Source organism: Fringilla coelebs (assembly GCF_963513975.1).
Source record: "Fringilla coelebs genome assembly, chromosome: 4".
Lineage (NCBI taxonomy): Eukaryota > Metazoa > Chordata > Aves > Passeriformes > Fringillidae > Fringilla > Fringilla coelebs.
In genome coordinates, this window is record NC_140032.1 from 61,748,827 (window position 1) to 61,767,139 (window position 18,313).

At 41.8% G+C, this 18,313-nt stretch overlaps 1 protein-coding gene across 1 annotated transcript in view; it reads left to right on the forward strand.

Moving 5' to 3' along the window:
* Positions 1-18,313, forward strand: part of RNF150 (ring finger protein 150) — a 109,880-nt gene that overhangs the window by 79,176 nt on the left and 12,391 nt on the right. The window contains exons 5-6 of the mRNA XM_084204720.1: positions 936-1,032; positions 6,698-6,908. Coding sequence (XP_084060846.1) covers positions 936-1,032; positions 6,698-6,908 — 308 coding nt within the window. The remainder of the gene's footprint in view (positions 1-935; positions 1,033-6,697; positions 6,909-18,313) is intronic.

The following is an 18,313-nucleotide window of genomic DNA, read 5'->3' on the forward strand; positions in this document are numbered from 1 at the left end:
CAAGTCTAACAATAGACCCAGCACTGCCAAGCCCACCACTAGAGCATGTCCTCAAGTGCCACATCCACATGTCATAAAATACCTCCAGACAGCACTTCCTTGGGCAGCCTGTTCCAATGCCTGACCACCCTTTGGGTGAAGAAATGTTTTCTTGTATTCCTAGAAACAGAATATGCTCTCAAGAGAGAATATTCTGCCAGTCTGCCTGTCAGGTACACACACTAAAGATCTCTACAGTCATTATCAGTTTGTTAAAGGCAAAGCTAAACAAGAAACTTTCAGGTGCTCCACCTGATTAAGGTCTAGGAAAAGTGGTGCCCAGCAGCTACAGAGCTCAAGTAGCTGCTTCAGACTCAGAACAGGATTAACAACAATTTCTTCACGGGATTTTGTAGGAGCTCTCTCTGATGGACAGGTTCTAAAGAGCAGGGAAGTCAGGGAGAATATTTATAAAAGCATTGTAATGGTTTTTCTGTTTAAATGGAAAGTTGGTTTTTTTCTAATTCAGCTTATTTCTTTATGCCTCTGTCCTGAAAAATACTAGACCTTTAATGGCTTCACATTTAAATTATGTGTAATCAGGTTTGTCTGTAGAACTATTAAGAAAAACTAACATGATTTTTACCTTTACCAGCAAGCAGCTTTTGTTTACTGGCTGCTTTTAACATTTAAAGAGTATCGTGTTTGCTAATGCATTCTGTGTATTTTCCCTAAGTCTCTAAGTATGTACCTCTTGAAATGTGCACATGTGCTTGAGTTGCTGCAGGAATCATTTGAGCCTTATGTGCATAGGACCTAGTTCTGCAGTCCTTGAAGAGGTCACAAACTGAGCCAGTTGAAATACTCTCGTTTAAAAGAATTCAGAATCATCTGGTACTAAGTGGTAAATTGTGCTGTGGTGCATTTGAATTAAGATATCCTGGTTTTCATTGCAGGCATCTTTTCCACAAGTCCTGTGTAGACCCCTGGCTGCTAGACCATCGTACCTGCCCGATGTGTAAAATGAATATTCTAAAAGCTCTAGGGATTCCGGTAAGCACTCTGCAGAGCAGCCCATCAGGGCAGAAGGGAAACACACCAGCCACCTGAGTATATCCCTAGCCTTTGCCTGTCTGTTCCCATCTTACTCCTTTTGCCAAATTATTGAATAATTAATTGATTTATTAAGGGAGGTACAATTGGAAATGTCTGACTCTACCTTTGTCCTGAACCCCACTAGTATTAGCAAGGAAAAGTGTGTGTATGGGTGTTGGTTGGGTGTTGGGATTTGTGTCAGTGGCTGCCTGCTTGGTGAAGCAGAAAATTGTTCACTGGTGTTTTGGTGGATTTATAGAATCTTTCACATAGCTTTCAGGACTGGATTTATTTTTTTAATCATGCCCTCAGTTCAAATCTGAAAGCAGAAAGTCTCTGAAAATACAATTTTCTCTGCTATACTCATCAAGGACAACTAATTGCTCATTCTGGGGAAGCAAGTCCTATTTCTGTCAGATTTCTCTTAAAGTCTATCTGAAGTAAGGTCTGTACTCCTAATTCCAGTTAAGGGCCACTTCTGCCAGTTAGTAAGCATGAGGTGGAGCACATGCCATACAAGAAATTGTTAAGCTCTTTGTTATTTGGACCATTCAAATGTGGTTAGAAACTGCCAAAGTGATTGATCTTTCTAAGTCTCGTGCCTGCATTCAGATAGTGTATGTCCTGTCTGCCATACACTTTCCCAACTGGAGCTGTCATGGAGCTCAGGGGCTTTGCTAGGAAGGAGTGAGTCACTCTCCCCCACTGTGCAAGGCTTGTGAAGTTCAATACTGAAACATCTCCAGTTGATCCATTATCAGGTGCTTAAACAGCCCCCTGAGTTTCAGTCAGTGATGCGCCAGTTCACATTTGAAAGAGGTATATAAAGTAAAATAGTTCACATGAATGCACTGGGGAGCTGATACAGCCATTCCCAGAGAAATCAGTTTCATGGACACTAGGAAGCAGGTTGCAGGCAGATGCATTAATAAACCTAATATAATCCAAACTGAAAACATGCAAAGGGGAAAAAGGAGGGCATTGTAGCTAGGGTAATGCCTTAAAACAGTTTGGCTACTTTTCCTGCTAAATGTGTATATTGTCTTTAATATATTTAGAGGTGATGCAACTGTTAAATTGGGGCTTAAGATGAAAAGCCCAAATGAAAGCTAGCTCTGCCATTCAGCATCTCCACTGATGGCTTAAATACAGAAATGAAGGCTTAAATACATAAATGAAGGCTAGCTCTGCCATTCGGCATCTCTGCTGATGGCCTCAATACATCTCTGACCTAGGCTTAAATACAGAAATATTTCTCCAGGTTCTGTCTCAGCTCACAGGCCTGCCATGAGCAGTTACACAGGGTTCTGGTACCTCTTCTCCCTACCCAGTGTATTGTTCCATTCCCTGTGCATCTGACAGCACCATACCATTTCTGCTCTCACGCTGGCCCATTCACATTTTTGTCCAAGCATTTCATTAATGTGCTCTTTGTCCAGCTTCATAATCAGGGCATATGGGCAAACCAGAGCAATGCTTTCTGGAGGCCTGCAGTGAGTTGTTAAAGGCTTCCCAGAAAGTTTAGTGCTGTTTGAATTTACATCCGGAGCACAGCTCTCACTGCCTTCACTGGCTGATGCTAAAGGCTAAGAATGTCCACAGGCTGTCTGAGGCTGGGCACAACTAGTGGAAAAAAAACATGCCCAGAGGCCATGTGTAGAAGTTTTGGTTTACATGGCTGGATTTCACTGCCTATGAACAACTCTGTAGTGGCAGGTGTAGAAGAAACTAGTTGCCAGGAATAATTGAAGCACCATTACATTTCCTCAGCCACTGTTTCCCTTCTCATGGCTCCCTTTTCTCTGCTGTACAGTACAGCAGAACAGGGATCTATCCTGCTCTCCTCACTGAGAGCTTTCTGCATGGAGCTCCTTTGGAAATAATTGTACTGAGCGTGTAATTAAAGGTGCTGCTGTAACCCACATGAACAACTGGTTCAAATTAAGATTTCCAAATCAGCTTTAGTGTTGTTCTGTCTTAACACTAAAAATAAAACACTTGGATGTTAATGTTGCACTAGAAAAGTTTTTTTTAGGGGATTTTATTGTATGAATTTCTGTAAAAATTTCATATAGGTGTTCTAAGACAACAACCTGAAAACAGCCCTCTTCATCTCTTGGAGGAAGCATATTGGCATACATGGATCATTGGATATGTTCATGAAGGGAGAGTCTTACCCCTCAAAGTGATTTATAGTAGGAGCTGCTGTCCCTGGGAAATTGGAGTAGATGTAGCCTTTGTGTCAGGTTTCCTCTGGTTTACAGCAAAGGAAGTGGAGGTATAAGAGCATCTGGTAGCTTGAGGGTTAAAAATTCCTAAACTGCTATCAGTTGCTCCTCTTCCTCTCTTTTTTCTACCTTCTCTTTCTGAAATACACCTCAACTTCTGTTTGTTCCTTTCCTGCCTTATGCTCTCTCCTGCTTCTCCTCTGCATAACCCCTCCTGCCCAAGCTGTGTCCTTTTGAGCGCCTGCTCAGCTCCCAGGACCTGTTTTCCACCTGCACAGAAATCATGTTGTCCTCACCCTTCTCACTGCCCAGCACCAGTGAGGACAGCCCAGGGTGGACATCATCCCTAAGGTGTGCCTTCTGGTGCTCCCATGAGGCAAAACAGCCCCCAGCACACATGAACTGGTGTTTTTAGAGACTCATCACTTAGCCAGATGTCCATAGGCTGCTGTGGGAAAAGATGCTGCCCTAAAAGAACCTGTAAAGTTCTAGGGCTTCTCAGTGAGAGGTGGCAAACAGTTCTGTAGAGTGGATAAAGCAAAATGTCATTTCCTAACCACATTCTTGAGTCTTGCTGAGCCCTCTTAGCTGAAATTTCCACACACAAAAGAAGAAAAAAGCCATAGGCAGGCATCAGTCTCTGATGGGAGACTTGGGTGCAAATTTGCCAAAGCCCTTTTGCAGGCATTTGCAGTGGATGGAATGAGGAAATCTTACTGTAGGCAGGCTATGGGATTTTTTTCCTGCCAGCTGCATGTTTGTCCTGTGGTTGTTATTAAAGACCTGGCTTGCTTGTCTGTGGATATATTGTGCTTCATTTAGCAGGAAGACTTTGGATTTTCCAAGAAAGGATTGGTTAAACCCCAAATACCTAAATGTTTCAATTCAATTCACATCTAAACTCTGCATTTACTTTGTAATAGAGACTTCAAATATGATCTACCCTAAGCTCAGATTCCCCAGGCAGCCATGAGGCACCAAAACTCCTGCGCTCATTTTCACAGTTGCTGAGCACCCCAACACCTCCACTTTTCCCCACTTTTCACTCTGCAGCTCCAGAAGATTTTAACTATCTACCAGCAAATGGTTGGCCTGACCTTTTCCACTCTTTGCTGGCAAATCCAACTCAGACTACTCCTGCAATATTTGAAAAGGGTTACCAGTGAAAGTGTCTTTCACTTTCAAAGAGCTACCTTGCTATTGGGACAATCATATCACGTAAAATAGTTTCCCTCTGCTTCTCCCTCTTTCCTGCAAACATCTGCTGGATAAGCAGTCAGCTGCACTTTTGGCAGCAGATTGTATGACTTGAAGCTATTCACTAAGAGCCTTAGCCAAAACCTCTGAAGTCAATACAAAGCTTTCCCTTGACTTTAGTGAAATTGTGCTCTCAAAGCACTTACATGCAGGGCACAAGTGAAACCAATGTAATTAAACTTAGCAACTGTATCTGGGTCACTCTGGCAGCCAAAGCCAAAATGGTTTGGGGTTTTTTTTCTGATCAGAATTTAATATAAATCGTTTTATAGCATGCTGCTTAGTTTTGGGTATTTTTTCAATTAAAATGATTCAGTAGTAAAGAGATTCATTGTCTCAAGCAATATTATTTTTGCATCTTTAATGTTTGTTTTGACTTTCAATTATAATCCCCTCTTTAAAAGGTTTGAAAGTTTGTCATAAAAACCATTCTAGGAATAACTGGAATCAGAGCAAAGGACAGACAGCTGGTCCCCTGGAAAATTGAAATAATTTTTCCTATAGGAGAAAGGAAAACAGCCCTTTTGTTTTTAATATGCACTTCCATCAAAGGTAAATGAAATTTAAAATGAAATTCTAAAAACATTGTTTTATAATAGCTAAGAGAGAGAGAAAGAGTAATAAATCTAAGGGATAGTTTTGGATCCCTGTCCTACAGATAAGTGATTGTACTTCACTTGGAAAAGTACTGATTCAATGAGTTTCATTAACACCTGGTGTAGTTGAATGTGCCTTTTTTATCCCAAATCTGAGGCATTCTTGCTGCTTGTGGATAAGCCAGACAACAATTCTAGTTTTCATTCCAGACTTCAGTTTGTGGATACAAGACTGCTTAAATTGCTTGTCTTTTTCATTAGGAACACTTGTGAAAAAAAAACTTATAAGGTGACTACAATCAAACAGGGAATGTGTGGAAAAAGAGAAAACATGCTGAGTTCCTGATTCTGGAAAAAAAAAAGTAAACCTAAATATGGTAACCTACTGTACTTGAATTCAAGGGGATTTCTCCTGTGCTTATAGTTAAATGTCTCAGCCTTTGCTGTATCATATTTTGCTTAGTTCCTTGGTGCCTGCTGTTGGAGATAGCCAGATAGTGAGATTTTCCAAAGTGCCTTGGCATGTGAGACAACTAAGCATAGGAAAAAAATCAGGTCCACCAGAGTACAGCTCCTCTGACATTGGCCATGTTGGGTTTCCCGTCCAGCAGCTTAAGCCCTGTCTCTGCTTAGTGCTGAGCAGAGGGAAGGCAGAGGGAGCAATTCACACCTAGGGTTAGGGGATGAATCACACAGCAAAAATGTCTCAAACCCCTGAAGTGAGAGGAAACCTAAGTGACTGATCCAGACTAGCTGTCTGGTTCCCAGAGAATGAAGATAAATGGGAACAACTTAAATTAACATTTCCTAACTTAACAAGGCATCCGCATATTGCAGCTCAGTCTTGCTTCGTCCCTCTGTCACTGGGCTTGCTTCACATAGCAAGAAAGACTGAGAATCAGAAAATGCTCTTCAGTTTCACATTCTTGTCTGCTTGTTTGTTATAATTGTGTTTTGTAGGGAACACAGTATTAGCAAAGATGATGTTTTGATGTTTAGAAACTTGTCTTATAAACAGTTTTAGCTTCTAGTTTTGCACCACACGCATAGATGCATCCACAGGCAGTTCTTATTGAATTCTTATTCCTGTAAGCTCAGATACTGGCTCTGTAAAATGTATATTTAAAAAAAAAAATAATAATAATAATTTAAAAACATAATCATTCCACTTCAGCTTCTGTCTCTGTTTACATTTGTGATCTGATGCAGCAATCTGCCTGTGTTGAGCAGATCATACTAATAAGTGAGTTACTTTTCTAATGTGCACATTCACAAACCCTTTTAAAAGTATAAATAAGAATGTTAGCAATTGTAGGTGGCACAGTTTAATACTCAATATTTCCATGGCATACTTTGGGTCTCTCTTCCAACAGATTGTATTAAGTTTTAAGTACATGAAGACAAAATCTGTGTGTTTATTCATTGTATGTTGTCATTTTTCAATACTGAAATAAAGCCAAAAAATCTGAAGAAAAAGTAAGAAGTAAATTGAATTTTTTTTATTAGGTAGGAGCTCAATTTTCTCCTTTTTCTTCTCATTAGCCAAATGCAGATTGCATGGATGATATACCTCCAGACTTGGAATCTTCCATAGGAGGACCACCAACCAACCAGATCACAGGAGCCAGTGACATTACCGTGAACGAAAGCTCTGTGGCCCTGGACCCCCCAGCCCGGACCGTGGGGGTGCTACAAGTCATCCAAGACGCAGACTCCTTTCCCCAGGCTGGGGAGGGCAACTTCACAACAAGCAGTAAGTTCCAGTTTCTGGCAGGATTTGCGCTGAAATAAGTGTCTAGAAACCCCAACCACAAACCCATCTCTAGTGAGCAGCCTTTGAGGGCTTTTTTCATTGGAGCAATGACCTTTTTTTAAGCCCAGCAGGAATCTACAGGGTAAGTAAATTTAATTATCATGTGTTCTGCTGTACTGGACTGATGGTCAGAGTTCCTGTACTTGAAAGCCTGAGTGCAGTTAAACAACACTGATGATTTGTACAAAAACAAAAGGAGAATTTTACGTGTTTTTAGTGTCTTGTTTTCACTTGTGTAAGGTGTGTAAGCGGTACCATTTGAACAAGTAATTTTCAAAATGTCTGCATGTCTCTCTGTTCCTAAAAATTATGTTCTCTATTGAAGATTTGCTTCAGTTTAAAAGAAACGTTGTCAGCTATTTTGAATGAGGACTGTGCTAGTCTAAAATTCTCATTTTTAGGCAAAATAGCAGATCAGTAGAAAATACCTATCTGTTTGATACCAGTTGGTGTATTGACAAGACTATTATAGAAAATCATCAGATATACTTGAAGGGAGGTAGAAGAATGTGATAAAATACAGTTTTGTGTATAGAGTTTGTGTAGGTTCTGGAAAAACTATACATTTTCAGTGGTTTCTAGGTACTGCTATTGGCCTGGGCATGAAAAAGAAGGTAAGTAATTATATTATGTGTAAAAGGTAGGAGACACATGATGGCACTAAGCTGAAATGATTTTACATTACTCTTCTTACTCTGTGGAGAGACTTGATAGTCCCATTTACTCTCATGTTGTGATCCCAGTGTCATGGCAGTGAAAATAACTTCTAGAAAGCCTGGACTTGTCACCTTAGATACTGGTGACCCAGATTTTTACATTCTGTTTTGTGGATTTCGGGTTTCAGGTTTTGTCCTTTTATGGTCTAAGTTCTGGATCCAGCAAGGGGTGAGCAGCGAGGTTATAATCCCAGCCATCTTCTGTGGCCAGCTGCCAGCTGGGGGCATTCACTTTTCTCAAGTCTCCTTGAGTGCTGGCAAGAGCTGTTCAGAACAAGATGGGATTTTGTTCCTTCTGATAATTGTTTTGAAATGCATTTAAGGCTGATTTTAAAAACAAAGGAAAGATGGCATGACATTGTAATAAAGACTAGGCTAAATGCTGGTCTCTGCTCTGCCCTTCAGCACTCCAGAAGCAAGTAGATCCTGTCATGGATAATGGTCCTTGCCCTACAGTTCTCTACAAGAGAGCTGTTCAGGCTGGGAAGGAGGGCTGTGGGGTGCCCCTTACACACACAGCTGCATGACACATGCTGGGAAAAGCCAGCAGCCTGGTCCCAAGCCCAGCATGAGGAGCTGTCTGTGCTTTTTATCCCAGGATCTTGTCAGGCTGAGAAGCAGCTCTTCTGGTTTCTCAGCAGGCATAACAATGGTGTTGAGGCTGCCAGAGAGCACAAGAGCTCAGTAACTCTCCAGGCACTCTCTTCCCTCCAGATTGTTTCAAGAGACTGCAGAAGGACCAAACACATTTTTAATTCATTTTCCAAGTTGCCAGCTAAGTGAAGTAACTGGGTGAAAAGCTTTCTCAGAGCCAGCAGAATACCACCAGGCTACAAAAATGCTTGATTTTGCCTTGGTGCCCTTTGTTTTCCACCTTACCCTCCATTTTTCCCCTTACCTTTGATAATATTGGACAGTAGACCTGAAGACTGGACAATCCTCAGGGCTGGCAGCAGAGCCCACGGACAAGGAACTTGCACCAAGACCAGGTACACAGACAGCAAACTACAGAGCATCAGGAGATAATCATCACCTGAAGAGACTGGCCAGGCCCAGGGAAGGACTGTGAAAAGAGTTTTGTCCTGGTTATATGAGAGAGAGCAAGAGAAGAGAGCAGGGAGAGAAAACTGGCAGGTGGCTCAAGCTCTGTGATGATTGTAAACCTCACATTGTCAGAGGTGTGGCTGGGGAAGCAGGCCATTCCAGTGGCTTTGAGAGGAAGGAAGGCCTGAGGAAAGCTCAGTGCACCTTGGGACCTTCCAAAAGCAGATGTATGCCTGCCCATGCTGTGGCTGTCACACAGTCACTCAGGGAAATCTGGTTTAATGCTTAGTTAGCTGCTGTCATTCATTCATCATTGATATGTGGATGTGAATCTTCATCTGGATTTCTCTTCTAAAGGGCAATGCAGTGCTTGAATATTTGTCAGTGATGGGTGTGCAAGTTTCCCTGCTGTCATCACCACATCCAGCGTGGTGCATTTTGCAGTAGTTCCCAAAAAAGTCACTTAGTCCCTTTTTGCAGCAGAGCTGCAGCAAAGAAGTAGTCTTTGGTTAGGGTTAGGAGGGCTGAATTCCAGCAGTTATGGGAATTTGACTCTCTAGTTGCCTCATGGGAATTTGGAGGGTTCAAGCAGTTTAAAAGGTAGAACTTGGCATTGTAGGCAACCTGAACTCTTAAGGCAGTGAAAGGGGAACATCCAGGACCTTATATATAGTTGTGGTATGAATCCAAATGCTAATTAAATCAAAGGGCAACTGTAGGCTAAGTAACTGGGTCGCAGCTGTCAGAGGAGATGGTACTTTATAGGCATTATGTCTGTTTATTGTATTTCTTACATCCAGAATGCTCAGCTATGCCACCACAGAGCTGGCTGAGCATGCCCTTTCTGTGAACCAGCCTGCCTGGGTATTTGTAAGTGATGACACTGATTGCTCCTAGGAATCTTTGCTGAAGTTGCTAGGTTCTGGCCTCTTTATATAGCATTACTGATGCGAGCCTACTCCAAGGCTGAATCTGCAATACAAGTTTTTTTCCCCCTTTTATTGAATCTGTGCAAACTCCAAGACTCCAGTGCAGCCTTGACGTGGCCTGTTGCATCATCCCTTGTTCCTCACAAAAGTTCAGTGGTCCAGTAGGTAAAGGACTTGCCATCTTCTTTCCACCCACTTCTGCAACACTTTTCACTTCATTGTTGTTGCATTCTTTTTTGTCTGTTGATTAATCATTCTGGTATTGTTGTCTTGGTTTGGGTTTAATTTCCCTTTCTGTGTTTCCAGTGACTATTCAGGGCCAGACCTCCCAAGTATGTCTGGAGGGAGGGTATTCCCAGAATACTGTTCACATTGGGTAAAATTCTGTCTCCATGGTGGCAAAGCTCCAGTGGGGCCAGATTTGAATTTCTGGAACTCAGCCAGTGCTTTTCTTCTTATTTCTGTTGTATGCTCAGCAGACATCATGCCTTCTCTCTCTCCCTTTTGCTCCCCACGCTCCTGATACCTGTGGGACCCTCAGAAATGCAGTGTACTATGAACATCTGGACAGGACTAAGCCCTAGGGTTCCTTGCTAAACCAAGAATCTCCTGCTTAGTAGCACTGAGCGCTTAAAAATTGACCAGCAGTTTCTCTCAGCTGCCTTTTAGCATGATCTAAGCCTCCATCAAGTTGCTTGGGCATATCCACAGCCCAAAGTCTCTTCAGTATTTAGTGACTGTTTGCCCTCTGTGGTGGGATATTGTGCTGGATGCTGGGGTAGCATGTTGTAATTTCTGTAACAGATTGCTGAAAAGGTATTGATGGGAAAAATGAAAAACTGAAGTTTTGACAAAAAAAAAGGGGGGGAGAGTGGTGGGGGGGAATAGTGTGAAATACATAGGAGTTCATCTCAGCTGAGTGTACTGCTCTGACGTTGTCAGCCCTCCAGAGCGTATAAAGCCTAAGGATCTTTTTCTACAGTAATACATCATAGCAATCTGTGGTGCCTAATTTTTAGTAGTGAGTTATGCAAAATGCTGACATTTTTGAAAACCTCAGTGCAGGTGGAATTTCCTGCTCTACATATGGTAAGAGTGTGAGCTGGACTTGGCTAAGATCTCAACTTGAAGGAGCTCTGAGCTGCACCAGCTTCAGAGGATCTAAGATTTGAGGAGACCATTGCTATATTCTTTGGGTCAGGCTTAGCTGGGATTGAATGATATGGTTTAAAAAGGTAGTTTTCTGGGAAAGTAGCATCTAGATATTCTAAAGGTATGCTGACACTGGCAGGTGAAAAGTAGTTATTAGATTTTATTCTTTTATGGCATCCATGGTCATTTATGTCCCTCAAGCACTTACTAATTTCTGCAGTAAATAATGTGCACTGTCTTTGCCTGTAAAGTTTATCTCTTCATAAGTACTGCCCATTTTTCAATTTAGACAAGCTTTTATATTCTATTCAGCAGAATATCTCATCCCACCACATAGGGCCTCAGAAATCCCTCTGTAGTTGGAGGGACATCCATAAATAATTCTACTGCACACATGAGCAGGATTTTAGTGCGAAAACCCACAAACTTTTCCCCAAGGTGTCATATCACCTGCAAAGTCCACAGAGTTTGGCACACTGTATAACAGTGTGGGCAGTCTAGACAATATCAGTAGTTCCTTTTCTGCCTCTCATTTTGTTCTTCCCATAAAACCCTGCCAACGTACAGCTCATCATGACTGTGAGGACCCTTTCAAATCTCTCTGATAACTCTTCATTAAATCTATTAATATAACTTTTCAGATAATTATTTTGATCTGTGTATGTCTAAAATATCTTTGTGAAGAATAGTCAGCCTTTGGAAGTGGATGAAAGTGCATGATAAGAACCTGCTCCACTGTTGTCTTGTAACCACTTGACTGTTCCTCCTTGCTATGAATAGTGGGGTTTTATAGGTGGAATGTAAAGGGGGAGGAAAAGGTGGAAAAAAATCCCTAGATACTAGTTAATGCAGCAAGTTATTAACACTTACATTAGCAAGTCCTAATACTGTCCCAGAGAGAGAATACTGGTGGGACCTAGTTAAAGACTGAGCAGATTGGGTCCCATGTGCCTGGCGTGTGACATAAGTCCTGGTGGCTCTACTGAAATCTTGTGGGGATATTGCACTGAATAGTTGTCATGGACCAAAACTTCCAAGGAGCTGAGTTCCTAGATTGTTTTGGGACTAGCACTGATGCCAACATAGCACTGGTGGTTTGAAAGAGTCACCAAGTGAAACATAGCTGGCACTAAAAATGTGCTCTGGATTATCACATACACCTAACAAGACTCCTGCCAGACTCTGAAGGGACAGGGAAGTTTTTCTGTTGTAAAACTGCTCATTCTTTCCGTATGCTGAGAAGTGAAATAAAAACTGTTTCTGCACAGAAAATTGCAAAAAGGGAGGTACAAAACTGCTGTGAATCAAGGAGGAAATTTAAATTCTAATTTATTTTTTGTTTTCTGTTTCACATCTTCTGTGTCCATTGACACTGTGTACAGAGCAAGGATGAAGAAATCACATCAATAAGGTCCCTTGTCCCGACTGAGCTGTGATATGGCTCAGTCAGAGGGCATGGTAAGCACTCACAGCAGTCTGGACTAACCTAGGGTCCCAAAAAAGGCTGCAGATGCCATGAAGTCTGCTTAATATTTGAGTCTAGGAAGAGATATAGAAGAAAGTGCTCACTTTCAGTAGTGAAAGCTCAATTTTTTTAACTCTGCCTGTACATTTGAAGTCTGTGACAGTCCCTGGCTTGCCTCTGTCTGTCCCAAATTACATTCCTGCCTCCATGTTGCTTTTATGTTGTGTAGCTGCCTTGGAAGCCCAGTCCAGAAGCCATCCAATTTCTCCTGGGTGGTTTTGTTTCATTTGGATCAGTTTTCTGATCCAGAAGTAGTTGTGCCAGTACAATAGGAAGAAAGAAGTGTGGAGCACAAGAGAAGAGAGGGACATAGAAGCCAGCTTTCACAACACTATTCCCAAAAGCAAGCACACTATCTCCATCACAACTGAACCCTACACAGCTGTCTATTTTGCTCAAAAATCATAATGAACAACTAGGCAAAGAAAGGGTGAAGCTTCAAATCTCATTTGAATGCTCATATCTGAGTATATAAGCATTTTGTTAATGTTCAGTGAAGGCAAGAGACGTAAGGGATTTATTGTCTATGACAATGAAACTAAGGAAGGAAAAATGCTCCTGTAAAGACTGTAGGTATTTGGTTTGCTTGAGAAGGTTTTGGTAGCAGGGTGGCTACATGGGTGCCTTCTGTCAGAAGCTGCTAGAGACTTCCTAGTTGTCCAATGGAGCCAGTGCCAGCTAGCTCCAGGATGCTGGAGCAGCCTGTATTTTTGGGATTGCACCCCATGGAAGGTACCCATGCTGGTGCAGTTAGTGAAGAACTGTGCCTGTGGAAAGGACTTAGAGTAGAGAAGTTTGGAGGCCTGTCTCCTATGGGAGTCTCCCCATGTTGGAGCAGGGGAAGAGTATGAGGAGTCCTCCCCCTGACAAGGAAGGAGCAGCAGAAGAAATGTGATGAACTGGCCACAACCCCCATTCCCCTGTGCTACTAGGGGTAAAACAGGCAGAGAATTGGGGAGTGAAGTTAAGCCCAGAAGGAAGGGAGGAGTCGAGAGAAGGTATTTTAAGATTTATTTCTTCTTACCCTACTCTGATTTGATTGGTAATAAATTAGATTAATTATTTTTCCCCCAATCCAGTCCCTTTTGTGCCTGATGGTAATTGGTGAGTGATCTCTCCCTGTCCTCAGCTCGACCCACTTGCCTTTTGTTGTATTTTCTCTACCCTGTCCAGGTGAGGAGGAGAGAGATAGAGTGATTTTAGTGGGGTCCTGGTGTGCAGTCAGGGTCCAGGCACCACACTGTTGGTGCAGAAGTGTGTCCTTAAATGTACCATTCCCAGTTGCTATGAATGTGCATTGTGTGTGTGCAGGGGAAAAGGGGACCTGAGGACTGGCACCAGTGATAAGATACCTTGTATCTTTGTGTGTATTTCACTGTCTTTAGCAGGTATCTGGATGAAACACTGAACAAGAAAGCTTTTAAAGCAAAATTGACAATGTGGAGTAAAATACAAATCTGAACTGCAAAGAGACTAGATGACTTCATACTAGCTAATCTCTTTGATTTATACTTGACAATGAAAGCCTTGCCTTGCAAGAGATGTTCAGTATCTTGCATACAATTGACTTGATTATTTACACTTGTAATGTCTGTGGAGTTTTTATTCTCATCAGTTTTTATGGAAAAACCTCCACTGACATCATCAGGAAGTGCTGTTTAAGACACAATGTGCTACTCTGATTCTGAATCTTTTTCTTATCAATTCAGAAACAAAACCAAATGGGAGATGCAAGGATCCAGCTTGGATCAGCACCTGAAAATAAGAAGTCAGAAGTATGGCAGAGCAGTGATTCTACAGTAAGGCAGGCACAGGAAGGGGAGGATTCCGGGGTGCCTCTGGTTGCTGCTGTCATTTCAGATAGGCAAGGCAAAAGTAGTGCTCACCTCTACTGTGCAGACCTCAGAGACCCTGCTGGGGTCAGGCTGTGCTGAAGCAGTCAGTGCATACACAGATATGGGCCCACTTCCAGAAACCTCAGAGGTAAGAGCCGACCACAGTAAGCAAACCGGTCTCGTACATTTAGTGGGGAAAGAAGGACAATGAAAAGGCAGCTGTGCCTCTTGGAGGGTAAAAAAAAAAGAGGCTGAGGTGCAGAAGGTACTCAGAAAGTCATTTCTGCAGCAGTCACTCTTGATTCTGCTTGCAGGTATTTTGTTCTGGTTGCATTGCTTCATGAGTGTCCATTCACCTTAGTGCTCCTTAGTGAAGGTAACCCCAATGAAAGAAGTCAGGCAGGAGCTCTGCTGATAAAATATTTCCAGTCACTAGTACATAATGTTTTTCGCCTCATTCATCCAGGCTGTGAGCCTGTGAAGAGAATCATTTGCTCAAGGAACCTGACTGGTTTCTCATAAGAATTTAAAGGATCGTGTGCATGCTCACTCCTGTAGTTCTTGTGTTGTAACCAGCAATTCTGATTTCTCAAAAAACATGAGAGAGCTGCATTTAGAAGAGAGCAAGTGAAAGGGAGGAGGGAGTATCCATGTAACTATGTGATTGTTTTTCTGCCATACAAAAACCTGTCTTGCAGGAGATGTTTGGCCAGCAAGAGGCATCCAGAACTGCTGTGGTTTAAATTTTCTCCAGTCTCTTGTAGGGGCAACAGCCCAAACTTTCACATACAGTCTCTTAACACTCCATGATTTCAGCCTCAAAAAAAAAACCAAAAACAAAAACCAAAAAAAAAAAAAAAAAACCCCAAAAAAAAAACCCCAGTGGTATTTGCTCATAAAATACTAGTGAAGTCCTACTCATTTTTTCATCACTTTCCTCCAACCCCTGCAGAAATTAGGGTGCTTCAGGGATACTCCACGGTGGCAACAGTAGCTAGGCCACTTCACCTAGAAGTGAGAGTTGTCATTAAATCTTAGTACCTGGACATTCTATTGTTCTGGATGTGAGCAATCCTAAGTGAAGATAGTGCCTGAAACTGATGCTCTGAGACTGATAGGCCAGATGGAGAAACTGGCCTATGAGTGTTTATAGAAAATGGGAATGATTGGAAGAGAAGAAGGTAACAGATCAAGCCCAATATCCAAGAGGAAATATCCAACTTCTGGCATGCATGTTAGAGGATTTTCTCCTGCTTGAGAGCCTGGGAATGGGAGGGGTGCATAAGGCCCTCATCTAGGGATGCTCAAAACAGGACCCACGTGGATATATTCTTGCCCAGCTAAATGCCATCTTTGCCACTCCAGTGGCAAGGCTGGAGAAAATATATTCTGGTGATAAATAAATATATCCTGGGGAATATACTCAGCCTGTACTCAGCACAGTGCACACTAGCATCAGAGTTGCAGTAATGAATATCCACCCAAACTGGCTTTTATTGTGCTTGTCTTTTACAAGTGCCAATGCATTTGACTGTTCTTTTCATTGTAACTCATGTTAACATATCTGAGGCACTCAGGGAGTAGGCAAGAACATAGGCTCTGTTGGGTGGCAATAATTAAGCCATGAATTAATGTACACAATGTGCAAAACAACTTACCTGGAGATCTCTGCAAATTTTTGCTCTATTTTCTGCTCTTGAAGTAGCATAGTGCTATAAGACAATGAAAAAAGTCTCCTACAGGACAAGTGCACAGAAAATATACAGAATAAGGGTGCCACTGGCAAAGGAAGAATATGAAAAGCACTTAGCTGAAATAGCTTTACTAAATTTTTTAAATTGCAGCATCTCAGTGGGGGGAAAAAAGATCACACAAAGGGGGTTTAAAATCTGCCAGTTCCTTGCACAGGTAATTAAATAACACAGTGTTATTATACAAGTGTTTCAGCCGCTGAGGTTTCTTTGAGAGACAGCCACCAAATGTGGTGTGTCACGTATACATGAGAAACCTGACTTCAGATTTTGCCCCCGAGTGCTCAGGATATTGAATTCAACTAAGGTGTTGCTAAACTTCATTGCTTCCCTGTAACTACATTTTGAAAAGGCACCAGCAAATTATTTTTCTGTGCATGAATACCTGTCAATCTGTAAGACCAAAATAGCCTCAAAGAAGGAAGTTTTAGAAAAATGACCTTCTAGCAACCTTTTCTGGGAGAGGGAACATGCTTCCAGCTGTGGAGAAGCCTGCAGTCTAAGAGTGCACTTCCAAGGAAACAGTTCTGGAGGAAAGCTTTGGGGGAAAGATTGTGGTTTTAGTTGTTCACCCTCAAAAGTTAAACTGCTATAAATGTGTATTCCACAGGGCAGAAACAATTACATGTGTTTGCAGTACTTCCTTTTGTCTCTGTTTTATTCCTAAATTAATTCTTCAGTTTTTGGTTGATCGTGACTGAAAAACACAAGACCACTTCCCTTGTAAAAACTTTAAATTTGCTATAAAGTGGTACTCAGCTTCTAAAAGCCCTTCTTCCAGACTAGATATAAAATATATCAATATTTTAATCTTGTGTTTTCTAAAGGCTCCTGGGGTCTAACTTGTTCTGGAACTGCCTGGGAACCTCCTGGACATGACCACTTTTCAATGAGAGGAGTGGAAAGTGAAGAAACTTGAATAAAAAAGGAATGGAAAAGGGGTTAAAACCGAACTGAATGCCGCAGAGTTTTGACTCTAACTTTACAGTAGTGTAACAAAGGGAAATAATAATGAACAGTGCAAAGGCATTTACGTTTTTTGAAGTTACATGGTTGGTTTCCAGGTGATTAGAGTGGTTTTGCTACTTTTATTTTCCTAGGGAGGTATCATTATATAGGGTAAAAACTCGTTCTTCTGCCTCTCCAAGGAGTGTTAACACAAAAGAAGGAGGAGCAGGACTATATAATAACTAAAAAAATTAAAGCAGAGACAAAGGTTTTTCATGCAGACAGTGGTTTTAAGTTATTCTGTTTCAATTTGAGTTTCACATGTAGAGTGTTAGGGAGGTCTTGATGCTAGTGGTGGTAGCCAAGTGACCTAATGAACATATTTTCTAGTAAAATTCCAGCTGCAATTTGTTGAAACTTAAATTGACCTTTCCCATCCACTGCTCTAAGAAGAAACTCAGAAAATGTATGGCTTGGGTTTGGCCTTTGTCATGTTCCCATGAGCGTTTCAGCAAGCATCCCTGATAAAAGCTGGCTTTGGAGGGGATTTTCTCATGCCAGAAGTTGTTCAGTTGAAATTACACTGTGACTGGAGGCTTATTTGAAAGGAAATGCTAATGCCCCTAGATTGATATACCCTAAAACTGTTTCTGTGGATGTCCCTGCAGGATTTCCTACCAGCCAGACCCAAGGCCCCAAGGGCACTTTGCAGATGAGAAATTATCCTCAGATGCCCTTTGGGCAGCTTTAGTGGCCTCTAGGTGAGATTGAGTTCCCTCTTCAATGCTGGTTTCACTCTTGTTGTCCCGGTTGCCCTCTCTGGGTTTTGTCACACCCAGCATTTTGCAATCCAGCAAATGGAGCTCACTTTTTTGTCATGTTACTTGTGTGATCCATGAGCAAGGAAGCAAAAGGAGTAGGTAAATGAGGAGGGAACATGTGTGCACTCTTGCCTCAGGCTGGAGAGACAAAACTCTTGGTTTCAGACCTCAGGTTCAGAAAAACTGTGCTATGTTCTTTCTAATCCGGGCTCATTTAGGACAGAAAGGAAGGCAGGCAGGAAGGAGACACAGGGTCAGGAGGAGATTCACATTAAATTAATTTGAACTCTTTAAATCAAAATTGTCAATTTGGTTTCAGTTGTTGTAAAGGCTGATTTTTTTTTTCTTCTTTACATGAAGCTATTTTCATAAATTTTTTCAGACAATATTTGAGTGTAGCAGGCCAGGCCTGGCACTTCAGATTTATTTTTAATGGGAAAAAAATGTTGAGCTATTGCATGATTGTCAGAGGAATGCTCCAGTTAAAAGGAGATTGGCATCAACCGATTTAAATTTTCCAAAATTAGCATACAGGATAAACAGCTGACCTCTTCCTTTATGAGAGCTTTTCTTGATTGTTGTTCTGTACTCATGTGTTCTCTGTGAGTGCACTGAATGTGCATT